The sequence below is a fragment of the Mastigoproctus giganteus genome, chromosome 5, assembly GCF_048544385.1.
Source record: "Mastigoproctus giganteus isolate SK-2022 chromosome 5, ASM4854438v1, whole genome shotgun sequence".
NCBI classification, from domain to species: domain Eukaryota; kingdom Metazoa; phylum Arthropoda; class Arachnida; order Uropygi; family Thelyphonidae; genus Mastigoproctus; species Mastigoproctus giganteus.
The window spans coordinates 200,297,168-200,322,010 of record NC_143579.1 but is presented as its reverse complement, the minus strand read 5'-3'; the positions used below and the strand labels follow the sequence as shown (position 1 = coordinate 200,322,010).

At 34.2% G+C, this 24,843-nt stretch overlaps 1 protein-coding gene across 1 annotated transcript in view; it reads right to left on the bottom strand.

Annotated features, from left to right (window-relative positions):
* Positions 1-15,557: 15,557 nt before the first annotated feature.
* LOC150086001 (somatomedin-B and thrombospondin type-1 domain-containing protein-like) overlaps positions 15,558-24,843 on the bottom strand; it is a 97,352-nt gene continuing 88,066 nt past the window's right edge. The window contains exon 4 of the mRNA XM_090373645.1: positions 15,558-16,016. Within this exon, the coding sequence (XP_090229771.1) occupies positions 15,731-16,016 (286 nt within the window). The 3' untranslated portion in view covers positions 15,558-15,730. The remainder of the gene's footprint in view (positions 16,017-24,843) is intronic.

Genomic DNA, 24,843 nt, shown 5'->3' with positions numbered 1-24,843 from the left:
ACAGCTTGTTTGTTCAGTCCTTATATCATTAACAAAAAAAATTCCTTAACTATTATTTCTACTAATTTTACATGAAAATAACTCAAGGTCTGGGTTAATATTTGACTCATAACTAGCAGAAATTTTGAAAAACGGCTACTTTACTGCAAATGTTTATTCAGTGAGGTTACAGCTTGTAGATCATTCAGTTAGGTTAAAACTAGTAAATAATTTAATAAATTTTAATTTACCTATTTACTTATAAAATGTTTTTATATTACATCAGAGACCATAAAAGCAAGTTTTCTTCTGGATTTTGATTTGTTCTGTATTTTACCTGTACACACAGGACGTTACACTTAATGTACACTTATCTTTTAATTCACTTAGTTTTGATTTTAGGATATTTTATGCAGAGACTCTTCATGCTATATTTTTCCTCTACTTTGAAGATATCTAGTTAGCATTAATATAAAGTTTTTTGTTATTAATCATTGTTATTGTCACTCAATGTTTATTTTCCCGCATTTGTTTAGTCTAAAAACATATTATACTTTCAAATTTTCCCTTAAACCTGATTTATCCAGCAAAAATAAGTGCATTTCCTTAGCTCGACATCGTGTGTGTGGGTGTGCGTGCGCGAAAAGATGCCCTTAAGGAGTAATCATAATAATAAGAATCTAGAAGTTGCTGGTAGATCTTAAAAAATTAAAAATATGTTTTTTTATTATTCTATTATATTAAAGTTAGAGGTAGTAATAATTATAGAAAACAGTTGATCAAATATGCACATAAGCAACCTAATAATAAAATAGCATGTAAATAATGAAATGCTATACACATGTATTTTCACCCTAATTCAATGATAAAACAAGTACAAAATATGTATATGTTATTGCATTTTGGGAAAATGCATTTTTAATATTAACCAATGTTTAAAAGATACAAAATAACAGTTATTATTAACATACTGCATAACTAATGAATGTTTTTTGACTAAATCTTCAAGGTAAGACAATGAAATTGCTGTGAAAGCAATTAACACTGAAGTATAGTAAAAGTATTTCAATATTGAAAACCAACAAATCTAATATAATGTTGCGAGTGTTGCCTGTCACAGGCAACACTCAGAACTTTCAAAAATGTAGTTAATATCATAATTAATTCAAATTATGATACTGATTTTGTTATACTACTTTGTTTTGAACTAGGTTTTGATTCTTTCTATTTTTAAATGTGATGACTTTAATTTTAAAATAACAAAAAGCTTAATTTACAGTACTCACCTCATATGATCCTCCATTTTGGTGTGATGAAAATTAAAGAAGAAACATGGTTGTGCAAATTAGAAACTTAAATAATATGAATGGAACATGGCTGTTGCATGGTTGTGATTATGATTATAGTTTAAAAGAATCAAGATACTTGCTCAAAAAAGGGGGAAAGTGCACATCCCGTTTCTTGATTGTCATATATAAGACCTGTGTGTTAACACTGATAAGGTAAGTAGTTGATGAAAAAAGCTAATAGTCATAAACAGGCGACTTTCGAACTTTTCGTCTTCAGTTAGCACTGGGTGGTAGAGAACACAAAATATTTAAAGGAAGTTTATTTCCCATGATGCAGTTCAGTACGTGCCGAAATTTCATGTGTGTTAAGTTCCAAATAGGGGACAAGTTTATGGGGAGTTTAGTGTTTAACACATTTAATGAAGTGTATTGCCAAAACCAATTGATAACGAGAGCTTCGTGTTGAAGGATTTTGTAATTGGAATTCAATTTAATAACTGTAATTGCCGAATCAATTAACGGATCGTGGTTACAGGAATGGACATGTGTAAGATCTATATGTGTTTGGTTGGTTTTGAAACTGGAAATGATAATACACACATGTACTTGGAAGTGCCGAATTTTGCTGTAGTACTTCCTATGTAACACGCTGTACAGTTGGATTGGCATCTTATCAAATATATGATGTTATTAAAGTCTCACATCGAATACTTGTGTCTCTTTATATGAGTTGAACTTAGAACCCAGTTTGTTGTATGATGAAAACATCAGCATTATATCTGTGTTCATCAAAAAATGGAGTCGGTTAGCATATTGATTATGAAAGGGAAGGACAACGTGAATTTCTAGTTTCTTATCACGGTTTAAATTATTTGGGTTTTATTTTTTGTTTCAATTTATTGTTTTAAATTGTTAATTCTATATTCAGCTTTGGAGATGGTTTCTCTAATTAATTGTGGTGGATATTTCCTGGCTCTGCGAGATATTGTAACTCAATGGATAAATCTCCATGTGTGGAACTGTATTTAATGGCATTATAAATTTGATTGTAGAGAACTGCTCTTTTGATGTTCAATGGATGGTGTGAATAAAAATGTAAATATTTACCCATATGTGTACTTTTCCTATAGATTTTAGTGGCTAACCTTGTTCTTGTTTTGTATATGGTAAGGTTAAGAAAGTTGATTTTATTCTCTGTTTCCACTTCGAAGGTGTATTTAAGCCTCTCATTTATGGTATTGAATGTATTAAGAAGTGTATCAATGGTTGACTTGTTGCCTATCAGTAACATGTCATCAGCATATCTCATGTATAACTTGATGTTTGAGGGGAAACAGTTGGAGTACTTTTTGCTCAATTGAGGCTAGATAGATCTCAGACAAAGGGGCCAAGATAACCAGGCCCATGGGGAGGCCGTATATATCTGTTCATTTTCAAAACAAAATTTATGAACAGATATACGGCCTCCCCATGGGCCTTGGGGAGGCCACCTTGGCCCCTTTGTCTGAGATCTATCTAGCATCAATTGAGCAAAAAGTACTCCAACTGTTGTTGGAGTACTTTTGATTCTTTTTTTCTTGATTCTGTTAAATTGTAATCATAATTACAACCACACACCAGCCATGTTCCATTCATATTATTTAAATTTCTAATTCACACAACCATGAATCTTTAATTTTCATCATACCAAAATGGATCATATGAGGTGAGTACTGTAAATTAAGCTTTTTGCTATTTTAAAATTAAGTCTTCAAATTATGGTACATAAGGATTTCCTAAATTCACCATAATCTGATGACTTTTTCATGAATTATATACAAATATCTTCAAAAATATTCAAAATCTCTACTATACTAGCATCACCATGATAAGCTCCTAAAATACATTCTGTGCATTCTGTGATGAGTATGGCTGTTTGAAAATATTCACAAACCTGGAAGTGCTTATTAATAAAAACCACTTGCTTCTGATTGGAGACCAGTGATCAACAGCCATGGCAGATTTACCTGTTGGTGAAATGCCATTTGTATAAAATGATAGCATTGTAGGTCAGTATAAAATGTTGATAATATTATGATAATGGCATGCAATGTGAGCATAAGCTGAGTCAGCCACTGTCACTAAAGGGGAACCAAAGCCAGAAATTGAATATAGAGATGCATACATTTTTCAAATTAATACTTGTTAGTGACAGATGCACAGCAAAGATCTAAAATTTTTAAATCAAAATTTACCCACAGATGAGAGATTTAGGTATAAATGTTGTGCATTAAGTAAATTAGATTAAGTTAGTTCTGTTATTTTAAAAAGTGAAACTCTTAGTGAAGCATGTTGCTGTAACCTCAAGTAAATAAATATTTGGACGTAAACAGTTGTTTTTTCAAAATTCAACTGTTTGTGTCAGACTCATATTACAATATATATTATAACTCATTCTTTTCTAAAATACTTCTATTCAAAATCCTTTATTTTAAAACTAAGGAATTCATACTGAATTCATGGTTTATGCTAGTTATGATTGTTGCTTTTACACATTAATATCCATAAAGGTAATTTTATTATAAAATTAGCCCTATCATGAAGTCTATTTATATGCTCATTTAAAAATGTAATGCTGTACTTTTACTGAGTATTTTATAATACAAAGCTGTATTATTTAACCACTTAGTTCTTCTAATTGATATAACTTAAAATTGTTTATATTATTTAATTCAATGTTATTTAATTTTCTGAACTAGCATTGAAATAACAAACCATAAAATATCTTATTCTGTATGTTTTAGTTTTAATTCATAATACTACTTTACTTTAAAAGTGAAGATCAACATTATTTATGCCTTCAATGAAATAAGAATTGAGAATATCGGTTTATTTGCTTTCTGAAGAAGTATTTAAATAAGTTTAAAATAAAATATAAAATATCTTATCCTGTATGGTTTTAATTAACAACACTACTTTTAAAACAAAAGTTCAGTATTAATTAGTCTTCGGAAAAATAACAACAGATTTAAATTTTGTTTGCTCCATTTTGCAAAGCTAAATGAATTTTTTTTCTCTATGGTACTGATTTTTAGTTTTATGTGAAAAGCAAAAAATTATGTCCACTCAGATGACTGTATGTATTTTTCAGTGATCCAGTGTAATAGATGTGCTCATGGCTTTTATCTAGTCACTTTGTATCGATTGTATTACATTATGTTGTCTATGTATCGTAAGGAAAAAATTATTTATCAAAATTAGTCATTTTGTAATGCAACTTTTTGTAATCGCACAAAATAAATATGTTTTTTAAAACTTTAGTCTTTTTTTTTAATACAAAATACAATTTTTAACCATATGAAAATTGTTTAATCCCTCAAATCAAGATTTGTACACATTACCTACATTCAATCAAATGCAAGTAAACATATACAAATTTTGATTGTATTTCAACTACTGCTTTGAAATACCACTGCAATGTTATAATATTGTTTGATCTCCCTCTTTTTCTTTTTAAATATCTCTCATGTTTTAAAATTTACTTCATTTGCCTCATCTTAGCTGAAATTTACAGTACCTTTTAATAAAATATTTTGGCCCAGCTTTCTTCAGAATTCAAGAAATTTCTGTTGAATTTTGTTTACATTGTAAAAATGCTTATGGACCTATGCAAGTGCCAATAGGTTAAATACCTTCTTATACCTGCTTATGCCAATAGGTTTAAATACCTTATACCTGCTTATGCAAGTGCCAATAGGTTAAATATCTTCCAAGAATTTGCTAGTTTCTCAGTACCTATTAATAATACAGATCTTATATTATTTTTCTTTTTCTATCCTTTTCCATGAAATTTGCCTTTGAATTCAAAAAGTTACAGCCATTTGAAAGCTGTTGAGTTGTAGATACAGACAATGTTGTACTTTCAATATGGCTGTAAGGGTGGAAACACACTATTATCACTTCATGAGACTTCACTTGTATACATGTCTAGCGTCAAATGTGGGGGGAGCTATATTTAACAATTAGTGTATTGCTAATCACAATGGAGAGCACCGTTGTGATTGGCTGTATTTACAAGATAACACGTTGGCCTTCAAGGCCGAATGACATTGTCAGGGAGTCAGATTTTTCTGTTCAAACAGAAATTTCGTTAGGCGTGACAAGAGGAAAATGGAGGAAATGCTAATAGAAAATTAAATTAGAAGTAAATAATCTTTTGAGCACACAAGTAAGAATATCTGAAATCAAATAACAACAACATCAAGGACGTTACACCTGTGCCTATTCCGAACACCCTCAACTTCGACCAGCTACTCGGCATACTTACTGCAAATGTCCAGTCACAGGGACGCTCAAAAATGGCCAAAGGAGGAAAAGAGATCAACAGAATTCCAATTGTCAAATTGAGAGGACGAATAAGTTGATCATTTCAATTTGAACAACTCATACATAACAATTTCTTACAAGTTCAATTTTTAGGGTTGAGAAGAAGTTTTTCGTTGTAATTAAATTTCATTAAAAATTTTTTTGTATTTTGACAGAATAAATCCTTATTCAAAATTAAACTTGCAGTATTTCAACTTTCCTTAAACATACAACTAATTTTTCCTTAGTGCTGATTGAATTTCGAAATTGCGTATTTTGCCCTTGAATATCATCCTTAATTAGATTATATAGGAAATTAAATTCTTCTTTATTCATCCATAAGTACATCTTGAAACGATTTTCATCTTCTTCTAAGTCCTGCAGTAAATGATGGAAATCGCCCTTTTCTGTTTTCTTCCAGTTTATGTTGTGTATCCATTGCATACTCTTTTGTTTTCTCAGATATAGGAAAAGCGCATACATTTTCAAAATCTGAAGAGGAGGATGAACTGTAGCAATTAATTTCGCTTCAGCTTTCCTCAAAGAGAATGACACATATACAACATTACAGGTTGCCAGATGTGTTACCCCCTTTTGGAATTATAATAAAATTTCCAAGATACACCTCACCTTTTTTAACATTTGAAATGGGGAATTTGAAAAAAGCAGAAATCATAAAACAACCTGTTGAGATGATTATTTAAGAAGAAAGAATTAACTGATGATAAAGTTTTTGTTGAAATGTGCCCTTAAAGACTCAAAAAAACAACATTTTATCCTATTTACAAAGGGGGTTACAGAATGTTTATATTATGCTTACTTTGTAACCTTTTACATTCTTTTCTTTTTTATTTCTTGATTTCTTTTTTATTTCATTGTAAGGGTTTAAGGCTCAGGCAACAACTTTTTTTTTAATTTAAAATTCCCAATATCAATATCGGTTTGCTGTATGAAGGATATGTTCTGTTGAAATCATTCCAGAGAAATATTGCGACAAAAGACCTCAAAAATACCAGATGGTTGGATAAAAATTTTAAATGCGTACAAAGCACGTATTACAGAAAAAAATATTTTGTTTTTGCTTTGCCTCAAATGCAATCAGTGAGCGCGTATTTAGCTCAATGTTTAACGCGTAGAAAAAGGATAGAAATAAGAATGTTGAAGGAGAACTGTTGCCGAAAACCAATGGCAATATCTTGCAAAGAATTTTACACAAATGAACTAAAAAAATGAAAAACTGTTAAAGAAAATTCGCTCAAAAGAAAAGTATTGCAAGATAAATATTTTCTTTTCGATAAAATAAATCAGGTGTATTGAATGTGTATTATAAACAATTATGTAAAACATTTGATGTTAATATTTATAAAAAGTTTCCTTTAGCGTTTATAACTCTTGCAATAAAATTTTCCAAATTAAATTGCAGGCTATGCTTCGGTTTGTTTTATTAAAATTTGATTAATTTTGCATTCCACGAACTTGTAAAATTCAACAAAATATAGAAATAAAATGGTTGTTATTTAAAATTGTTCGGTTTTCTTTTAAGATATAATGCGAGTAACCCTAAACAAGGAATGAATACCCCAAACATAAGCATGAGTACCTCGAGATCAAATTTTTAATGTGGCCACCGTACGTTACAGTGACATTTCTTCTCTGACCGACTTCGTAGTTTACAGGGACCACAGAGTACTACTCTGTGAGAGGGACATGACGAGATTCACGTGACGTGATAATAGTGTGTTTCTGCCCTTAGTCACATGAGCATTAAGTTTTAACATGACAACTTCATTTGTGGTAGGCTGTAATGGTATTTTATTTTTTTTTTTTCCACTTCTTTTTCTTCCTCCTTTTAAAAAAAAAGATTGAATTGACATTTATTATAATTTTATAGCTGCCTACTGTCTTACTACTCTAATATTAAAAATAGCAATGGCTTCTTTCTTTCTTTCTTTTTTTTTTTTTTTTTTTTTTGTAGTGAGGTGAATTACCTAAAAGTCTGTTTGATTGATGTTTTTAATATTAGAAAACAGGATTTTGAGAGAATCAAAACATGAGTGTTGACTGTATACTGACTTGGACTAACTCTAAATTACAAAATTTCTATGTGCCACTGCTACATGAGACAAAATTAATAATAATAGCATATTATTCTCAAATTAAATTGAATTTAAATGAAAATCATGCCCCAGAGTAGAGCAGCAAGGCATCAGGCTCAAAATAGTGGGATGGCTGTGGCTTGAGGTAGAACTGAAGGAGTGATTCTCCTAAAAATCATGGCTTAACAAAATGTGCTACTTATGCAATGTTTGCAGACTATCTGGAATGGGACATGATACAGCTAAGAGGGACGTGTGTGTGTGTGTGTGTTCAATGCAAGGGGTATGCAGAAGTTAGGTATAAACTCAGCATTCTGATAGGCATTCATAAGAGCTTGAACAGGGTGGATGCCCTTGAAGGAATTAAAATGGAGGTCCCATCAAGCTGTCAGTTTAATGTCAGAGTCCTCACTTGTGTATCAGCCAAACACAGTGGCAAGCCCCAAGGCAGAATGGACTAGACTAACCCAGGAGGTAGTTACTGTCAGTGACTAGTGTCAGGGTTGCATATTGTGCAAAAGGGATAGGTATGTTGGCCAAGCCCATGTCAATTTTTTGGTGAAAGACAATTTGTGGCTACAAATATTCATTAAGTATAACAATTGGGTGTATGCATGAGAATTCGGTGTAACACACAGAAAACCAAAAAAAAAGGGGGAAAGGTTTAGGAAATTTTGGAAATGTAGAAAGAGGAATGCATTAATTTAGAAAAAAGATATATTTTTTATCATACCTATCCATTTATTTTGTATAAAAGGAGCCACATAATCCTTCTCATAAGCATGTCAGAAAGTGAGTACATGCCTATTTCAGCATGGCTCCATCCATATTAGCATTAGTAGAGGCATATGATGCAAGAAAGCAAGCTTATACAGCATCAGCCACAAAAAAAAAAAAAAAAACCCTTCCCATTTCACACATCCATTCGCTCCAAAAGTTTGTGCAGTTCATCCTTGAATTTATTTAAGCTATCAACTTCCACAACGACAGATGGAAGTTTGTTCCAGTAATGAACTACCCACTGGCTAAAAGCAAATTTCTGCACATCTATTCGACAACTGTCTTTCCTCAATTTCAATTTATGCCCCCTCAGGTTTGTAATCTGAGCAAGAGGAAGAATCTCATCAGCACTGAGTATGCTCAATCCATCCAAGGCCTTATACCCCTCAATCAGATCCTCGCAGGTGCCTAGTCTCCAGACGCTGAAATTTTCAGAACTTAAGTTTTTCTTTGTACAAGCACCCCTTTGTTCTCCTCAAAAATATTGTAACACCTTTAATCCAGATATGATTATTTATTAATTTTTTTAACATACCTACTCATTTGAATCCTGTGCTTTTCCAGAACCACGAATTGGTTGACAGTTGTGAAGCTAGAAGAAAATTATGGGCACAGAAACCGTGCAAGAGGAACAGAAAATAAGATTATAATTGTGAAACCAAAAGAAATCATTTGCACAGGAAAGGAAAGTTAATGAAAGTAGGTTCCTTTTATGGAGCCCTCTGAAGCCTGCTCAATTCTAGCAATGTGGATTTGTGAGGGTTTAGAAGTTGCGAGAAATGTATTGACCGACACAGAAAAAAAAAAAAAAAAATCAGGCTGCTATTTTATTTATTTATTTGAGGCTGATGGAGCCTCAAATAAATAATCAATGATCTCTATTTTTGGTTTCTGGAATAACCATTCCCCCATGTGTATTTCCTTAAAAATGCAACTTACAGAAGTGAAAGTAAAGTGCAAACTAAATTCTCTTATATCCCAATCTTTAACCTGTCAGTGGCACTTTTTTAATAGGATCTCCTAAGAAAAGGTAGAATGTGCATTAAAAAACGAAGGTGGAAAATACACTCCAAAGATATAAAAACTGTCTTAGCCACCAATTGTTCGCCAAATTGTCATAAACATTGACATGACCATATCTGCTCGGGGAAAAAGTAAATGATAGAGCAGATATCTTTTAAGGGTACAAAAAGTGTACACTTCTACTCTTAATGATATTAAGAGACGATCTGAGGACCAACATAAGTTGGGAATCAATGATAGGAAAAAGTCGTGAGTTAGGATTAAATTTGAAAAGTGTCTGCAGTCCTGCCCAGACACAAGGAGTACATGTTGACAGCCTTGTCAATCAATTCGACCCTGAAGGGTGTGCAAGGCTTGTAGGGTAGAATTTTTCTCAGCATGGTCTGTGCTTGTTAGCAGGAGAAACTTTTTACAGGAATGGGATACACTTAAATAAAAGGGGTGCAAGAATATTTGCTGATGCTATTGAGGGTAGTGTTAGAAGGGTCAGAAAACTGATAGCTGTGGGAATACACAGACATACATTAACTAGAGCTGCAATTAGAGGTGGAAAGTGATTCTTGATTGCTTCTGTTGAAACATACAGCAGCCTAGACAGCAAGGTGTCGGGGATTTCAAATACATCGGCTGTGTTAGGGTAAATAAAAATAAGAACAGGTGCATATATACTTGCATGCACACTAATGTTAGGAGCATAGTAAATAAATTTGACGAAATTAAAGTACTGATTAAGTCATAGAGTAGGCCAGTAAATCAAAGTCTTGTAATGGAGGATTTTAACTTTCCAGATATGGATTGCTTTTGTGGATTGTTCACTTGCACACAAGCAAGTCTTTTGTAGATTTATTGGATGATTGTTTTCCACAGCAGCACATTAGAGAGGCAACAAGAGGAAGCAGTACTCTTGATATGGTAGTAGTAGTAGTGGCATGTGATGCAAGAAAGCAAGTGTATGGGCTTATGCAACATCAATCAAAAAAAAAAAAAAAAAATTTTACAAAACAAATCCCTCTAAATGTTTGTCCAGTTCCTCCTTAAATTTATTTAACCTATCAACTTCCACGACAGATGGAAGTTTGTTCCAGCAATTAACCACCTGCTGGCTAAAGGCAAATTTCCACACATCTGTCTTTCCTTAATTTGAATTTATGCCCCCTTAGGTTTGTAATCTGAACAAGTGGAAGAATCTCATCAGAATTCAGCGTGCTCAACTCATTCAAGGCCTTATACACCTCAATCAGATCACCTCACAGGTGCCTAGTCACCAGCCACTGCAATTTGCAGAACTTAAGCCTCTCTTGGTAAGAGAATCCCTTCATTCCTCTCACCAATCGTGTTGCCCTTCTCTGTACACGCTCAAGCAAATCTACATCCTTCCTAAAATGAGGCCTCCAGACCTGTACACAGTACTCAAGGTGTGGTCTGACCATTGCCTTATACAGAGGGACAATCACCTCCTTTTCCCTGCTAGCAAAATTCATAAATATCATTGACAAAACCCCATGACCTGCCCTGGCAACCTGTCTGCATTCCTCAGAAAACATATGTGACTGCACAATTACTCCCAGATTTTTTTCATTTTCTACCACCTTAAGTGTAGTACCACACAGTTGATACTACACAAGTGATTCTTCATGCAATCTACAGGTAAAAGATCGACTGGATAGCAGTGATAACTGCTAGTGTGGAATTCAATTAAAGACATAACTACTGTCAAGGGTAAAGGGAGGGTACTTTTGCTTTTGTAAGGGAGACTACAGTGGTCTCACAAAGTTTTTAAATTCTATGCAGTAGTACTAACTGATGATGTTACCAACGGCAAATTCTAAATGGGAAGCATTCGGGGAAGTAATCAAAGAAGATACTATATTTTTCATGCAAACGAAGAAATGCTGTTCAAGGCTTAGACCTAAATGGATGTCAGATGATCCATTAAGACGTGGCAGGGGAGAAAAGTGCACGGGATGCATATAAATTATCAGGTGATACAAGAGCCTGTGGTAGAAATAAACTAGTCTGTTACCAAATCACAAAGGGGATTAGAAAAATGAAGGCAGATTACGAGAAATCTGGTGAAGGATGCAAAGAAAAACAGCAAAGAGTTCTTTACTTATGTAAACACTAGAAGGAGGGGGATGAATCAAATTGGTCCACTTGATATTGATGGTTCAACTGTTGATGGTCCTGCTCAGGTTGCTTAAAACTGAATGAGTGTGTTTTATCATCTACATTCATGCATAAGGAGTTTTTTAAGGAGGGGAAAAATCTAACAGACAGCAAAATGCCAGTTAAAAATCTAACAGATAGCAAAATGATTTCATGATAACCGAGAGGAAAATGGAAGAGAAATTGTTTGATTTTAACATAAAAAAGCACATGGAATGGAATAGGATCTATCCAATGTAGATCCTGTTCCATTCCAATGTATGTAGCAGGTAAGACTACTACACACAAAATCCAAGGAATTACAGCCAGTCAACATGGCTGGACAGTGCAGTGCTGAGTCAGTTTGATGTGACATAAACACTGGGAAAGCAAAATTGAGAGTAGAAGTGTGTTATAGACCTGACTCCTCTGATGAGTATAATAAACAACTGTACAGAGAAATAGAGTGGGCCAGTAAATCAGAGTGTCTTATAATGAGGAATTTTAATTTCCCAGAGATTGACTGGAATTTGTGGGTTGGTCACTCACACACTAGCAAGGCTTTTGTGGATGATTGTTTTCTACAGCAGTATGTTTGGGAGGCAACTAGAGGGAGTAATACTCTTGATCTGATTATCAGTAGTGATTCTTTGTGCATTAAGAATCTGCAGATAAAGGAACCACAAGGTGGCAATGATCACAGTGTGCAGAAGTGGGATTTACTCAAAGAGGTAACTACCATCAGGGGTAAAGGGAAGGGTTTTTGCTTTGATAAAGGTGACTACGGTGGTCAGAGACAGTATTTAAATTCTATATGGTGGGACTAACTGATGATGTTTATCAGAAAATTCAAAATGGGAAGCATTCAAAGAATTAACTTTCGAAGCTACTAGGGCTTTTCATACCAACTAAGAAATATTGTTCAAGATTTAGGCCTAAATTGTTGTCAGATGAACTAATTAGACATGTGGCAGAGAAGAAAAATTGCATGGGATACATATAAATTAACAGGTGACATGGAAGCCTCTGATAGATATAAACTGGTCTGTAACCAAGTCACAAAGGAGGTTATGCAGGCAAAGGCAGATTACGAGAAATCTTTGGCAAAGGACGCAAAGAATTCTTTACTTATGTAAACTCTAGAAGGAAGGATGATGAATCGGATTGGTCCACTGGATATCGATGGTTCAACTGTTGATGATCCTGCTCAGGTAGCTAACAAACTAAATGAATATTTTGCATCTACATTCACACGTGAGGAGTTATTCAGGGAGGGGGAATGCCAGAGGTGTATTAAACTCAGGCAATAAGCTAGATAATCTTGTAATAACTGAGAATAAAGTGGAGGAGAAATTGTTGAAGATAAACATAAGAAAGGCACCTGGGGTGGATGGAATCTATTCAGTTATATTAAAAGAGGCAGCAAAGGAAGTAAGCAAACCCTTAGCCAAAATTATGAGCTTCCTTGGACCCAAGGGATGTGCAAATGTGACCCCAATCCACAAAGGAGAATCAAAGGGAGACACAGGTAATTAGAGACCTGTTAGTTTAACTTCTGTTCCAAGGAAATTAATGGAGGCACTGGTTAAAAAAGCATTGCAGAATCATCTAGAAAGAATTCAGTTATAGCTGGGACACAGCATGGGTTTCTTAAGGGTAAGTCTTGTCTGGCCAATTTGATTGGATACTATGATGTGGTCACAAATCATATATTTGGATCTTAGAAAGGCTTTTGATTCTGTTGCACGTGGAAGACTGCTGCACAATTTGGAGCAGTGTGGCATTGGAGGCAAATGCTGCTATGGATAAAGGGATGATTGAGTGGGAGAAGACAGTGGTAATCAATGGATGCTGCTCTTTGTGGACTAATGTTATTTGAATTTATGCCTAGAGGACAAATTCAAGTTGAGGAAAGACAGTTGTAGGATAGTTGTGCAGAAGTTTGCCTTTAGCCAGCCAAGGCAGAACTAGACAGACATTTGGAGCGAGTTAATGAGAAGGGTGTGTGTGTGTTTTTTTTTTTTTTTTCTTTTAGCTGATGCTATATAAGCTTGCTTTCTTGCATCATGTGCCTTTGCTAATGCTGTTTCACCCAATGTTTCCTTGCAAAGAAATTGCTCTTTACAGTTTTTATTTAAAATGTATTTACAATGATCAGACTGAACCAAGAACATTTTGCTATGACAAACAATGTGAAATGTCACTGTGGGTCTGATAGAATTCCTTTGGGAGCCAAGTCAAGTCTATTATTCACCAATTTGTTATCAAAAACTTAGATTATTTCAGCATTTGAGCTACAGAATTTTATTAATATACACTGTTACTATTAATATATACTGTTCTCTTATTGACTTGGCACATTATAGCCTTAGATGCTAATGTGCCATAAAATCCTTAAACAACCAACCATTCTCTTAACACACTATTAAAACCTAGCTATCTAGGCTTAAATAATGTATTAAGAGAAATGTGCATTACTAAATACTAACTCAAATTTATATATGATATTTTTGGTATTAATCGAAAAATTATTAAAAAAGCATGTCTTTATAAAAAGTTTAATTTCCACAAAAAAAAAAAAAAAAAAATTGCATATACAATAAAATATACAAATCCAATTTTCTGAACATACTCTGATCAGACCTGTTCATTCTTAGTCCTGAAGATTAAGAGTTCAAAATAAGCACCAGCTCAATATAATAAACATTTCTACATTGAGTAATTAAAAAAAAAATAATAACCTTTCCAACAATTTTCAGTACCACTGGTTTAAATTCTAATATCATGAAATCCAGTAAATAAAATACATAAAAATACAACTACAAAAAATAATAATAATAGTGTATAACAACACAGGAAAAAAATATATATAAAATAGCAGCCAAATAGGGCAGTTTCTTTCACTTCAGTGACTTAGATCTTACACAATCTTAATGAATTTTATTTACTCTTAACTATGATAATTAACAGACATTTAACACATACACAACCACTATGTCATCATCGCCCATGCGCTGTTTGAAACAGTGCATGGGTGATAATGAACACTCAGAAATACTTTTTATTTACAACTTTCATTATATTAATGCTAATAAAGGCTTCAGATTTTTTACAGAGAAAAAATATTAATTTATTCTGAAAAACAAATTCTGGTATATGTATTGATGGGCATAACTGAATGCAAAAAGTAAAGTTGATAAAAAAAAAAAGTGCACTGCTCAGCACAGATGAAGGGAATATTACCATGTTTAATGCAAAAATATTAACTACATCACTGAGCTTACAATTAACAAGGAAGAATACATTTTTGAATTTATTCTTCTTTATTAATTTAAAGTTACAACAAGTAACTTTAAATAAATTTATAATAAGACAGAAATGCCATATTTTTAAAAAAAATATGAAGCTGTAGGCTTGAAAAACAAAATTGAGAAATAAATTGATTAAGGATTCATGCAATGATTTTTAACCAACACAACAAAGCAAATCATCTGAATTTAATAATGCAAACAATTTCATATCTAATAGCTTAACTGCAAAATTTCTAGGAATCATTAAATAATAGAAAAATTAATTCAGCACAACTTCAAAAAAATGAAAAAATTCTTCCATTTTCACACATTTAAGTTGGGTTCCATGAGATTTTTTGAATCTCTCACTAACAGTTTCAGGAATTATCTTGTCATTTGCTATGAAATTCTGCTTATTCTTTTTATAACACGAATCTTAAAAATCCATAAGTAGATTAATAAAGGAAACAGTAAAACTAGTTATAAAAATTTGATCTCTCTCTCTCTCTCTCTCATTATATGATAAATTCAGCCTATATACACAACTCTCTCTATAATGAGAAATGATATCAGAGATTTACTTGCTCAAATTGGCATGGGAAATAAAAATGATATTCCATATAATAGTTTTGTTTGATTTTATCAAAATTGGACACCTTACTTTACATCAAGGACAACAAATTATGCATTAAAAAATGGGAATTATATTGTAAATATATTTAAATTTTGACACTAACAATATACATTTGTGACAGATTTTTTTTCACTGAAATCATGCAGGAGGTCACACAAAAATAAAGTCTGCTTTGCCATCAGGATGACAAGGACAAATGTCAGTTTTTTCTTTTCTGATCCATCGCCCATGGCAACGAGGAGAAGCCAGGAATGTCCATCGTGTTTGCTTGCTGTCCACTCCATGACCATTACAGCGGTAATTTAAATGCTTCCTCATAGCAGCACTCTCACAGCTAACACATATTTCACCACCTTTTGTCAACAGTTTTGTAATCTCCTCACTTACACTCTCACATGCCTTCCGTACTTTGCTTACTTCAAATACAATACAGTACCTACAAAAAAAAAAAAAAAAAAAGTATTGTGCATTTTATATATATATTAAAAAAAAATTAACAACTGGTCTAAAATGAGCACAGCTATCCCTGCCAGCAGTAAATGGAACTGGTCATGACAGAAATATTAAGTTTGCAAGTACATTTTAGCCCAAAACATAAACTAAGGCATTTCAGGAATAATTTAAGCAGAAAGCAAGTTGTTTTGTTGGTGCTTAGTGACTTATTGATAAATACAAATTTAAAGTTTTTATTTTGATATGTCATTAAATCATACAACTAGCTTTGAGTTTATGGGTTATCTTTAAATCAAAATTAGCCCATTTTTGTATAAAAAAATATTCCTTGAACCACCAGAACCAACTAAATAATCCTAGGGGTTATTCTTCCTTAAACTTTTTTTTCTCCCTTCAATGTAAATTGCTGGAACCAGATTTCTTAACTGCCAATCTGTTATTTAGCAATCTTCTAGGTGGTTAAAATTAAAGATTAAAAAAGTATATAAGAAGGATGAACATACTGAAATAAACCGATCTGTAATGAGAAAACAGGCTCAAACTACAACTTCATATTCACCTTCATCTCCTTTTGTCCTTTAGTCTCTAGAAAAAAGCTCTGACAATCCCATCTCTTCCATTATGAAGTGTGAGTGATATCTTTTGTGGTTATGATGAGATCCAATATTCCATACTTTGAAGATACAGCTCTAAAACAGTTTTTGCACAACAGCCACTAGATAGTCCATCAGACTGAACCAACTGGTAACTCTAAGATGCATATGGATCAGCTAGTGTATAATCCACCTCTATTCCACCAGCTAGTGATTGGAGGAAGTCCAAATAGTATGTATATGTGCAGGGAGAGGGGATTATCTGGGCCACATTATGTGTAGAAGCTAGGTATATTCTTATGTATATGCCATATCCAAAAATTTTATTTCTTCATACACATCCCCCCCCCTACTTTTAGTTTATCTACTAAAAGTGTCATAAATAGTCAACTGATAGAACAAGCTTATCTGTAAAAGATCTGGGCCTCTCAAAAACATCATTCATTTCACAATTATATTAGGTCTTAGTTCCAATCTCAGCGATGTCCATATCTACCTACAGTCTATCAAGTGCCACTTACATTTTTGGTCAAAATCCTACGTTGTTTCAACTTATCTCAGTTTCCCTAATTATTCACTTTATGATTCCTTTTAATTCAAAGCCTGTACTTATCTTCACTCTGATATTCCTTGTTAGACTTCTATTTGGAATCTCCTCTTTTTGAACTTCTCTGGCTTAAAGTATCTCTATCACATTCAGCTGTTGTCTATCATTCTCCCAGCTCCACTAGTCACTTGGAACTCTTCCTTTCTTTGAAACCATTTTCTCCAATCTGGAGATGGGCAAATGTATCCCCAATTCAAAAAGCGATATCAAAGGGTGACATGAATAATTACAGACCTGTTAAATCAACTTCTGTACCAGGGAACATAATAGGTTAAAGAAGTAATACAGAATCATCTAGACAGGAATGAATTTATACTGCAGTCACTGTGTGGATTTGTTATATTGGGCAATCTTGTCTGACCAATTTGACTTTATACAGTGATGCAGTAACAAAGCAACTGGATGCAAAAAATAATAATTTTGAATTTTGATCATTTTTATATACTTGGATTTCAGGAAAGCTTTTGATACAGTTACACATAAAAGACTGCTATAAAATTCAAACAGTGTGACAATAAGAGCAAGTTACTGCTCTGTATAAAGAAATGGTTGAGTAGGAGAAGACAGTAGTTATTAATGGACACTGCTCTTCGTGGACTAATGTTTTTAATGAGGTTCCCAAGCATTCAGTGCTGGGCCCATTGTTGTTTATTTTTTTATTAATGATATTGATGAAAGTATATCAGGCTTATTGTTTAAGTTTTCAGATGATACAAAGGTTGGCAGGATGGTTAATAAATCTAAGCTACTGAAACAAAATCTAAAAAAAATTAGGCACATGGGCTGAGAAATGGCAGTTGAAGTTTAACATTGACAAATGCAAAATATTGCACATGGGTAGCAGTAATCCAAGATTACTGTACCAACTGTGTGATACTATACTCAAGTAGTGGCAAATAAAGACCTAGGGGTAACTGAGCAATCAAAATTTCAGTTCCCTGAGCAATGCAGACAACTTATGGGGATTTGTCTATGATACACAGGAAATTTTCCAGCAAAGATAAAGAAGTGATTATCCCCATTGGATAAGGCAATGTTTAGGCCACATCGTGAAAACTGCATGCGGCTTCCAACAGAACTATATCCTTTCTTTCATTTTAGGAAAGAGTGCAGTGAAAGGCAACAAGATCGGGGAAAGCAAAAAAGGTGGCCTTACCAAAACAGACTTCAGTTCTGCAAATCGCAGCAATGGAGACTAAGCACCTGAAAGGTGATCTGATTGAGGTGTTTAATGCTTTGAATGGATTGAGAAAGCTCAGTGTTGATGGCATTCTTCCTCAGACTACACAAATGCACACAAGGGGGCAAATATTCAAATTGATGAAGGATGGTTGCAGCATAGATGTGTGGAAGTTTGCTTAGATGTGTGGTGGTTGATTGTTGGAACAAATTTCCATCTGTTCTTGTGGAAGTGTATAGTTTAAATAAGTTGCAAGGATGAACTAGATATTACTTATCCTCTTAGAAACCTCAAGAGCACAACTTGGTTATGGTCTCTTCTCCAGTAGAGCCTCTCTCGTGGCCATTCTCATCCACCTGTTGTTTGGGGGCACCTCCATAGCCAGGTGGGCAGGAGCAGCAGTGCATGGCACACACTTCTTTATTAGATCGGAGTTCGATCCCGTGACCACCAAATATGGAGGATGTGGAAAGGTCAGGGAATGACCACCGCATATCCCCAGAGCAATATGGCCTTAGTTGCTAATGCTCCTAAAAACCAAATAACAACCTGTTGTTTGGCATTACGAGAATGCCAAAAATCGGATGATCTGCAAACATTTTATTCTTTGTTTCCATTACTGTTTTAAATCTTCTGATCCAACATTTGGTTAGATCATGACAGTGAATTTATTGTTGTAGGGATGAAATCCTTTATTCCACATTCTACCTCAAAAACCTCATCCTTCATCTAAACCTTGGTTTTCCAATAAATGCACTACAGCTGTCCAATATAAAAATGGTTGTATATCAATTCGGCTTGCATCCAGATCTCCAGCTTCATTTTCTGCCTACACACTAAAGCTTGTAATAATTGCAAAATAGTTATTATTAAATCCAAACTTGATTTTGAACAGGCTAAGTGTAGAAAACTTGTTTCTTGATGTCTAGTCTCTTTCCAAACCCATTTACTGTAACTTCTGTTAAAACCTCATGGTTCTATTGCATCTCAGCTAAAGATAAAGCCAACTTACTAGCATCCCTGCTTTTCTTCTAACCCTTGTATTGATGATCGCAGCAATGCCTTCCATCAGTTACAAAAATTCTGAACAATCCTGATGGCATTTCTCTACTTATTCTAAATAACTGATAATTACATTTCTGAGAGCTTGCTCCCCTGTGCTTTGTCACCTTTTTACTCTTTCTTATTCCACTGCTGTTCTTCCTTCTGCTTGGAAAGGTCAAAAATCTCTCCCACCCAATTACATTTACATCTGCTCTTTCAAAACTAAAGGAGAAATCCATCAACTGGCAACTCTTTAAATTATATTGAAACTTTCCATTTGATCAATGATTGCCAATATGAATTCTCTCAGAGTCAATCCACTAGTAATCTACTGGCTTATGTTACTTTCTTTGGACAAATTTTATGCAAAAACTTGAGAAGATGATCTTGACATTTCTAAAGCTCTTGATCATGTTTGGCATAAAGGCCTTCTAAACACACTCCCATCTTATGGGCTGTCAGCTTTTTTTTTTTTTTTTTTTTGTAACTGGGTCTCCAGTTTTCTCTCTGACTGTTTCCTATCTAGTTTCACTAACACCAGCATTCCTCAAGGTTCAGTTCTCTCACCTACTCTAAAACTCAGTCCTGTCTTATTTCTCACAAAAAAAGAGTCTACTGCTCCTCTGCTCATTTTTAATGATAATAAAATTTCTAGACTATCACATATCACATAGAAGTCAGGATTATCCTGACTTCTACTCTCTCTTGGCATAAACACATCAGTGCTTCTTCTGCATCTAGAAAAACTGGGGTTTCACTTTCACTCTTGGCATTACTTTTCTCCTAAATAGCTACTCATCTCAAATTCACCCTACCATGGAATACTGTTCCCACATCTGGGATGGTGCCCCCAAAACCTTTCTCAGTCTTCTAGACTGTTCAAAAGAGGGCAATCAAGTAAGTTCCATTCCATCTCATAGACATTCAGTTTCTGCTGCATGCCTTTTTTATTGGTACTTCCATGGGCACTGTTCTTCTGAATTAGCATCTGTAATTCCCTCACTCTCTTCCTAACCAGTCAGCATCCATTCAGCGTTCAACTCCAAACTCACAGAACCAACTTTTTCTCATTCTCCCTTCTGTTTTGTGGAACATCCTAAAAAGCAGGCCTAGACTTCTCATTCATTAAAATGTGACAGTTAGTTTCATGAAATTTAAAGTGTAGCTCAGTGCTATAAATGCAAATCAGGCTGCTATAATTAATAACATAGGCAGCAATTTTCTACTGATATAGCGCAGATCAACACAAGTCAAGACCCGCCCATGCACACCTTTATGTAAGGTAATAAATACATGTAAACAATTTTTCTGTGTGAAGTAAGCAGTGCAACAGACTTGAAATAAAGAATTATTAATTACACAACAGTTTATACAAAACACTTTCAGAAAATACTGATTGCTATTTCCATAAAACAGCATGGCAGAAGTAGCAAAACACACACACACCTTTTTAATGCATTCTCCTTGCATTTCAGTTGAATTTTACATAGAGTAATCTTCCAATTTATAAACACTATGCATTTCCCAGAAGCAGGGCCTGCCCCAAAATTTTTGGGGCCCTGTTCAAGAATTACTTGTGGGCCCTAGGGTCCTGTGCAAAAATAAATATGGAGTATTTTTGTAATAGTGATTATTTTTTTTTAAATTTTACAGTATTCAAATTTTTTAAATTTTACAGCTCTTGGGGCGATGCAGATGATATTATTATTTAGACCATTTGAGCATGGGGCCCTGTTCGACAGAACTGGTGTAACATGCTTGTGGCTGGCCCTACCCAGTAGTTCATAAAGCTCATACATATATTGATACAAGATTATTGATATGTTTGTTCTTTATTTATTGCATTTGTTGTTGTTTAGTATAGTACACACCTTGATGTGAAGTCTATAATAATATAGCAAAGGAAACATCAGCTTCGACATTAAGCTCTTATTTTCTGTGTAGTATAGTATTTGCCATATATTTTAAGGCAGGGGTGGTTTTTTATTATTATTATTATTATGAATAACACCAAACACAAAAGGTGTTAAAACCTATAGTACTTAGTACCATGCATGGGTTGAAGGAAATGGGGAGGGAGGGGATACTGGAAACTTGGCTCTGGAGACTATACATGGGGTTTCACCACTTAAAGCCTCCAATAAGCAAAGTAGTGGTATTGCACCAGTTGATGAGATTCATCTACCACCTACTGTTAGTATTGATACTAACAAGTATTATAGTATTGTATTATTAGTGTTATTTTATATTAGTAGTGGTACTAGTTAGTATTAGTACTACCGTGCATAGTTGAAGGAGATGGGGGGGTGAAGCAGGAGGTGCTACCAATTTGTTAATAGTGGGTTGCTTTCTCAAGAAGAATTTCAGCTAAGAGTTATCCTAGTTAAAACAGTCTATTAGATTTTATTAAATTAATTTTTTTTTAACAAGGAGCTTGGATAATCCCCAAAAATTTTAACAGCCCCCCAAACCCCCATCCAACACACTCCTGTGGCAAGGAAGTCTTATGCTGTGCTGGAAAAAAAAAAATCCTTATTACATGTGCAACTTCTCCCTGACATCTTGGGAAATTCCTCCCTGACAGCTTGCGAAATTCAAAGGTCAGCAGATCACAGTACAGCTGATCTTTGAATTTCCCAAGATGATATTATGTTAGCTTCAACTACCAATGAGGATATGCATTTTATTTCTGTGACTACTTCTTTAAAAAGAAATTCCATAGTTCCCCCTGGATTTGCTCTTGTGCTGCCTGTCCAGTTAATGGAGGCCATAGAGCATCTGTCAATCCCTTTTCCTTAAATTAAAACCTATACCTTTAACAACTGATCTCTCTCTTCCCCCACTACGGGCCCATTGTACTGTCAGTTCTATGATCATCAGCTCTAGAATACTGCTGCCTGTAACATGCTAATGTAGATAACAATCATCTAGTTCATTTAAAAATTTTGTCCCTCATGACAAATTCTCCTCCCACTCAATCTCTTGTCTCTATCTCCCACAACCTTTCCTATGTTTCCAATCTTTCCTAAATACTCATCGTCCCTTATTCCTGGAGGACACACTTTCCATTATCTCTATTTGTCAGCATTAGTTTTTCTAACCAAGAGTTCAAAATCACTCATTTTACTGATAGCACTCCTGGCACAATTTAAACTTCTGTACCCTGGGTGGCAACCTAAAATTACAAGAGTTTACTCGACAGAATACAAGAGCATTGTTGCATTTTCTGGTTTCAAAAACACAATAACCTTCCTGCCTTCATATTATGTGGATAACCTGGATTCAGTTCTCCTTACAGATTTAGAAATACTTCCCACTGAGATGCACAAAACTTTCATGTTGTTTTTTCTTTTTTTGCACTGGTCAATTAAGTAAGTCTCATGAATGACTACCTAACATAGAAGAATATATGCAATTTTCAAATATGATACTGAAGTTTCATGGTCCTAGTTGCCTCAGCAAAATTTAAAAACTCCAGTTTGGAATAAGAACAAAGTGTAGCATGCTATGCAGTGATAAACAAGATGCCTGACTGTATATTGGTATAGCTGGTTGCAGCTGTCTAGTAAATCTATATTCAATGGTATTCCGTAGTCCAGTCATATGAAATCATCAAGAGTTATACAATTTAGTTAGGTTGCAGAGATGTTTGCTGTAACTGTAGTAATGTCAAGAGCTAACAGATCCCACTGCAAGGTGCATAGTGCTGAAACAGACTTCCATCTTTTGTTGTGGAAGTTGATAACTGGATGGGTGAAGTGGGAAGGTTTTTTTTTTTGGCTGATGCTCTGTAAGCTTGCTTTCTTACATCATATGCCTCAACTATGCTAATGCCCGAGTCTTTGTATATGCATTTGATTGATTGATTGTTTATTTGTTTGTTATTTGGTTTTTAGGAGCATTAGCAACTAAGGCCATATTGCTCCGGGAATATGCGGTGGTCATTCCCTGACCTTTCCGCATCCTCCGTATTTGGTGGTGACGGGATTGAACCCCGGTCTAATCAAGAAGCGTGTGTTTCGCACTGCTGCTCCTTCCCACCTGGCTACGGAGGCACCTATGCATTTGAATACATGTATGTATGTGATGTGAAAATTAAAAAGCAACAAATCAATTCTAACATATAATAAATCACAAGATTAAAAAAAATTAACAAATTGAAAACATTTTATTAATTTCAGCTGTATAGAATTTTTTGCCAGTTATTAAAAATAAACTTAATTACTTAAATGTATTATTAAGGTCTCAAAGCCAGGCCCTTAATAATCCTCCCTTCCCCTTCGTTAGTCCTGCATAGCTGTTTTGCAAGTTATTTTGTAGGTTATGGCCTGTTAGCACTGATTTATTTGGTCTTATGCACTCCATTTTGGAAAACAGCTACTCATATTTATTGATAAACTATCACATTGGGGCAATCACTCTTGGGGAAGATTACATGGGAGAATATGATTCCACACCCTATTCAGAGAAATGATGGAGGGGAGAAGGAGAGTCTGCACATGCCGTGTGATTTGCAGAAGATAAAAATATTTTGTAAAATAAGAAATGAAGGCTTAAGACCAATATGACTTCATGAGTTCCACACATGAGCAAATCAAATTTCTGTTTAACAGCATCAGAGCTGTCACCAAAGCCAATTTTTGGTGTTCTAGTCACTAGGTACTCTTCATTATGAGACTTCAAAACCTTATACCAAACATATTACATCTTAATTTTTTTTTAAGAAATTAGAAAGTGTTGTTTCTATAAATTGGTATTTAAATTATTTGCACAACAGATTCCAACACAAACTTACTTGCAATATGACCTTTTATGACATTGTTAATAATTTTGCTAATAGAAAAATTCAAAGAACGAATTTGTCATAGATCTTTATTTTAAAAATAGTTTATAGAATTTTATCGTTGAAATAAAATTGAATTCATTCCATTTGAAATTTTTTTGAGCCCCTATTTTTTCATAGGCCCTAAAACCTTTGTAGGCCAGAGGCACATTGTCTAATGGAAAGGACAGTCCTGGCTGTGCCACTCATCCATAAGTGTGTTTTTTTTTTTTTTTTTTGTCTGTAGAAGTGTTCATTGGCTGATTTGCATGTTGAGCTAGCTGAAAAACCTGAAATGACAAGGGCAACCCTATTCCCTCTGCCTGAGATTGGCTAATTACAGCCTTTATCAATGAGGACTTTAAAAATTCCTCCAATTCTTGAAGGGAATCAAACCTAAACTTCTCAAATCAAGTAGCAACGTCAAAGTATTGCGCCAACTAAGCTGCACACATGGACCACATAGGCCAAACAGATGTGTACCACACATACATCTGCCCTTAGGGTTTTAGGGAAGATGCTAACTGCATGTTCCCTTATGCCACTTCTGGTTGTACATACAAC